Here is a 3,131-nt window from a genome sequence, read left to right as displayed (position 1 = left end):
GATTTGTGTTTGTGGTATCCGTATTAGGTATGCATCTCCGCCTTTGATTGGTTTTAAATCTAGTTTGGTTCAGTGCAAGACCGATATTGAAAAATGTAGTTTTTCAAAACATAGGGAATTCGATTCCCAAAAGGATTAGTAAATTTTTGAAATTTCGCCTAGCCATCTTGCATGGTTAAGCCGTCCATATGATGGATCCTAACCCTTCCAACAGTTTTGTGGTGTGGTCGAGAAGAGAATACATCACACCATAGCAGAATAGGCGTTTTATACTATGGTGAAAATTTGGTAGCCTGAACCATATTACACCTACATGGGCATTTTGCAAGGTGTTGTACAGTTCACCACACCTAGTATTTTGATTTTGTGTATCTCATATACGTAATGTAAGGTGATCTACGTTGTCAATCAAGAATAATATTTTTTTTGGTGTTTTTAAACAAAATACAAATCAATAATATGAATTAGTTTAACATGTGATAAAAAATTAATAATTATATAATGACAAATTTTAAAAATATATAAAAAAACTTTAATAGTAATAAATTAATAAAATGAATGATACTAATAATAAATTTAAAAAACTAATATTGATAAAAAATTTAAAGTAATAAAAAATATGAAAACATACATAAGAGAAATAATAAATTTATAAAATAATAATTAATAATAAAATAAAATTGATTAGCTATGATTTAAATTATTAAAAACGAGCCTACAGAACAATGTAACCAATGTTGGGGCTATAGTACCCTATGCCATGGTTTAGACCACGAAAAAAAACTATGATCAATATTTTGGGTGTGGCAAGAAACACTCAATTGAATGACTGAATGAGGTGTGACATAGTTTGAAACCTAATATCAAGGTTCAAAGTATCAATACGTATTGGCCTGTAGTATCGACCGATACATATCATATCGAAGCCTTCCTGATACGCCCCTACAGGGGGTGTTTCGGATCAGTAAGTGGTTCAGGGGTAGACCGACCTTAAACCGGCCCCTCTGAACCAAATTAAAAAAAAAAAAGAAACAACAAAAGAAGAGTACTGATACAAGCCGATACGCTCTACCAACGTATCACCCTGTATCGATACATTGAACCTTGCCCAATATATTGTAGTTTTAGGCTATGTTTGATTTGAAGGAAAAGATAAAGAAAAGACGGGAAACATAAAAAAACCTATACATTACAATGTTTGTAAAAGTTTCTCTACATTTCCCTTTCTTTCCCTACTTTTTCTTTCAAACCAAGCTTCACCATACTCTCCAACACCGCCATAATTTGACATGGATACACAACACCACATTTGATCTAATTTGACAAGGCACACAACTACTGTGGAGTTAATTTGATGTATATAAACACTAATTTGTACGGCCGCATAGTTAACAAAAAAAAAAGGCCACGCCCTATTTTACACCAAAATTGTTTGCATGCTTGAAAGTCCAAACATCAAGAAAACTATTATTGTTATTTGTTCTAAAATAAAGGAAACTATTGTTATTATTTGTTCTAAAAGAAAAAAAAAACTATTATTTGAGATAGGGCTGCAAAGGGAAAGACTTTGGATTTATGGTAAAAATAAACCCAAATTTGATTCACTTACGGTCAAAATCGAATAGCCCAATGGAATTATTTTGCAATATATAAATAAATTAAACATAAAATGAATAAACAAATATTTTACATGGAGTTAAAAAATGGGTCTCAGTCTGTTCCTCAGAAACTTGACCACAATAGCATATTCCCCGATTGCCCTTTCGTCCACACCATTCCACAACAACTGTGGGAAGAACAGCCGAGCACCGGTAGCCGCTATAAATGACAGAGTCAATGGCCCCGAAACCTGACGCTGCAATTTCCACCTCCCATTTACCCATTTTTTCACCGCCACCTCCGTCGCCACACAGAGCCCTTGGAAGACGAAGAACCACGTCACCTCCCACGTGGGATCCACACGCGTGAGGTAATAGTAGATGAGCTCGTGCATGAGCCCCGACACCGTAAAGGCAGCCACCACGGCCGGCAGCGGCGCCCATCTCGTCCCAAACACAGGAGCTGAGATACGCCGTACTGGGTCGTATACAGTTGGTCGCAGAATACTTGAAACCATGAGATTCCACCTCCTCCCCCAGAAATCTTGCAGAGAGGTTGTGAGGTACGGCTCGTTGAACTGTGGCTCGAGGTCTAGGCCGAGTAGGGCTCGAGCGACGGCCGCACCCATGGCCAGAGTGATTTCTAAGCCAAGGAAAAGGTTGCAACAGTACATACATAGGAAGATGCTTGGATGTATCTGTTGTTTGTAATCGTAGATAATTTTTATCAGCACCGCGGAAACAAGGCATTCTACAGCTAATTTTAGATGTGATCCACAGGGGGATGGGCTTTCTTCTGCTCTGGACTGTAGAGACTTCCCTGAATTTTGATGTGACTTACCGAGAGATGGATCTGGTTTGACTTTGATAGGAAGAGAAGCAATTGAGACGAAGCCTAGGAGTGATTTTGCTGGGCGGGATGATAGAGGACCTTGATCCAAGGAGAAGAGGAGAAGCTTAAAGTTACCAAGCCAAGCGAGGTAGAAAGCTGTGGGAGCTCCAAGATGGAAGGACGAGAGATTCAACGGAAGGATTGTGAAGAGACAGAGGACAGGGAGGAGAGATAGGAGTCTGATAACACCTTTTGGAAACTTTCCTGCTATTGAGTAACAGTAAAATAGAGATGCAAGTGCTGATATCCATACCTTAATGAAGTTGTTGATCTCATCATCCATCTCTTCCCCCTTTTTCCAATTCTCTGCTCTACTGATCTACTAGATCTCTGCGGTGTTCTCTTTCTGGTTTGAACTTGATAATTAACTATTTTCTATCCAACAAACATGGCATGTTTATTCTTTTATTAATTACTAGCGGGGACCCATGCATCAAAACTCAATATCCAATTTGATAACAAAAATGATCAAATGGATATACTAAGTGTCACTCACACGGATAACCCAATACCCAAAAAAAAAAAAAAAATTATTGAAAATTAAACAAATTTTCAATAATTATTTACAATAAAAACAAAACAAATTTTCAATAATTTTTCAGAATTGCACAAATCTAATAAATTTTTGTAAATTTTCAAAT

The 3,131-nt window shown here is 37.0% G+C and overlaps 1 protein-coding gene across 1 annotated transcript; it reads right to left on the bottom strand.

Moving 5' to 3' along the window:
• Nucleotides 1–1,562: 1,562 nt before the first annotated feature.
• Nucleotides 1,563–2,868, bottom strand: LOC104594163 (long-chain-alcohol O-fatty-acyltransferase-like). The gene has a single exon (XM_010254338.2). The coding sequence runs from the start codon at nt 2,771–2,773 to the stop codon at nt 1,697–1,699; it is 1,077 nt and encodes a 358-aa protein (XP_010252640.1). The 5' UTR covers nt 2,774–2,868; the 3' UTR covers nt 1,563–1,696.
• Nucleotides 2,869–3,131: the final 263 nt, after the last annotated feature.

The sequence above is a fragment of the Nelumbo nucifera genome, chromosome 1 (assembly GCF_055504915.1).
Source record: "Nelumbo nucifera cultivar China Antique chromosome 1, China Antique-T2T, whole genome shotgun sequence".
NCBI lineage: Eukaryota > Viridiplantae > Streptophyta > Magnoliopsida > Proteales > Nelumbonaceae > Nelumbo > Nelumbo nucifera.
This window is presented reverse-complemented; position numbering and strand designations above follow the sequence as displayed.

Bases quoted from the DNA above. Each gene is read 5' to 3' on its own strand.
- LOC104594163 (XM_010254338.2), bottom strand. From the start codon at position 2,773: ATGGATGATGAGATCAACAACTTCATTAAGGTATGGATATCAGCACTT.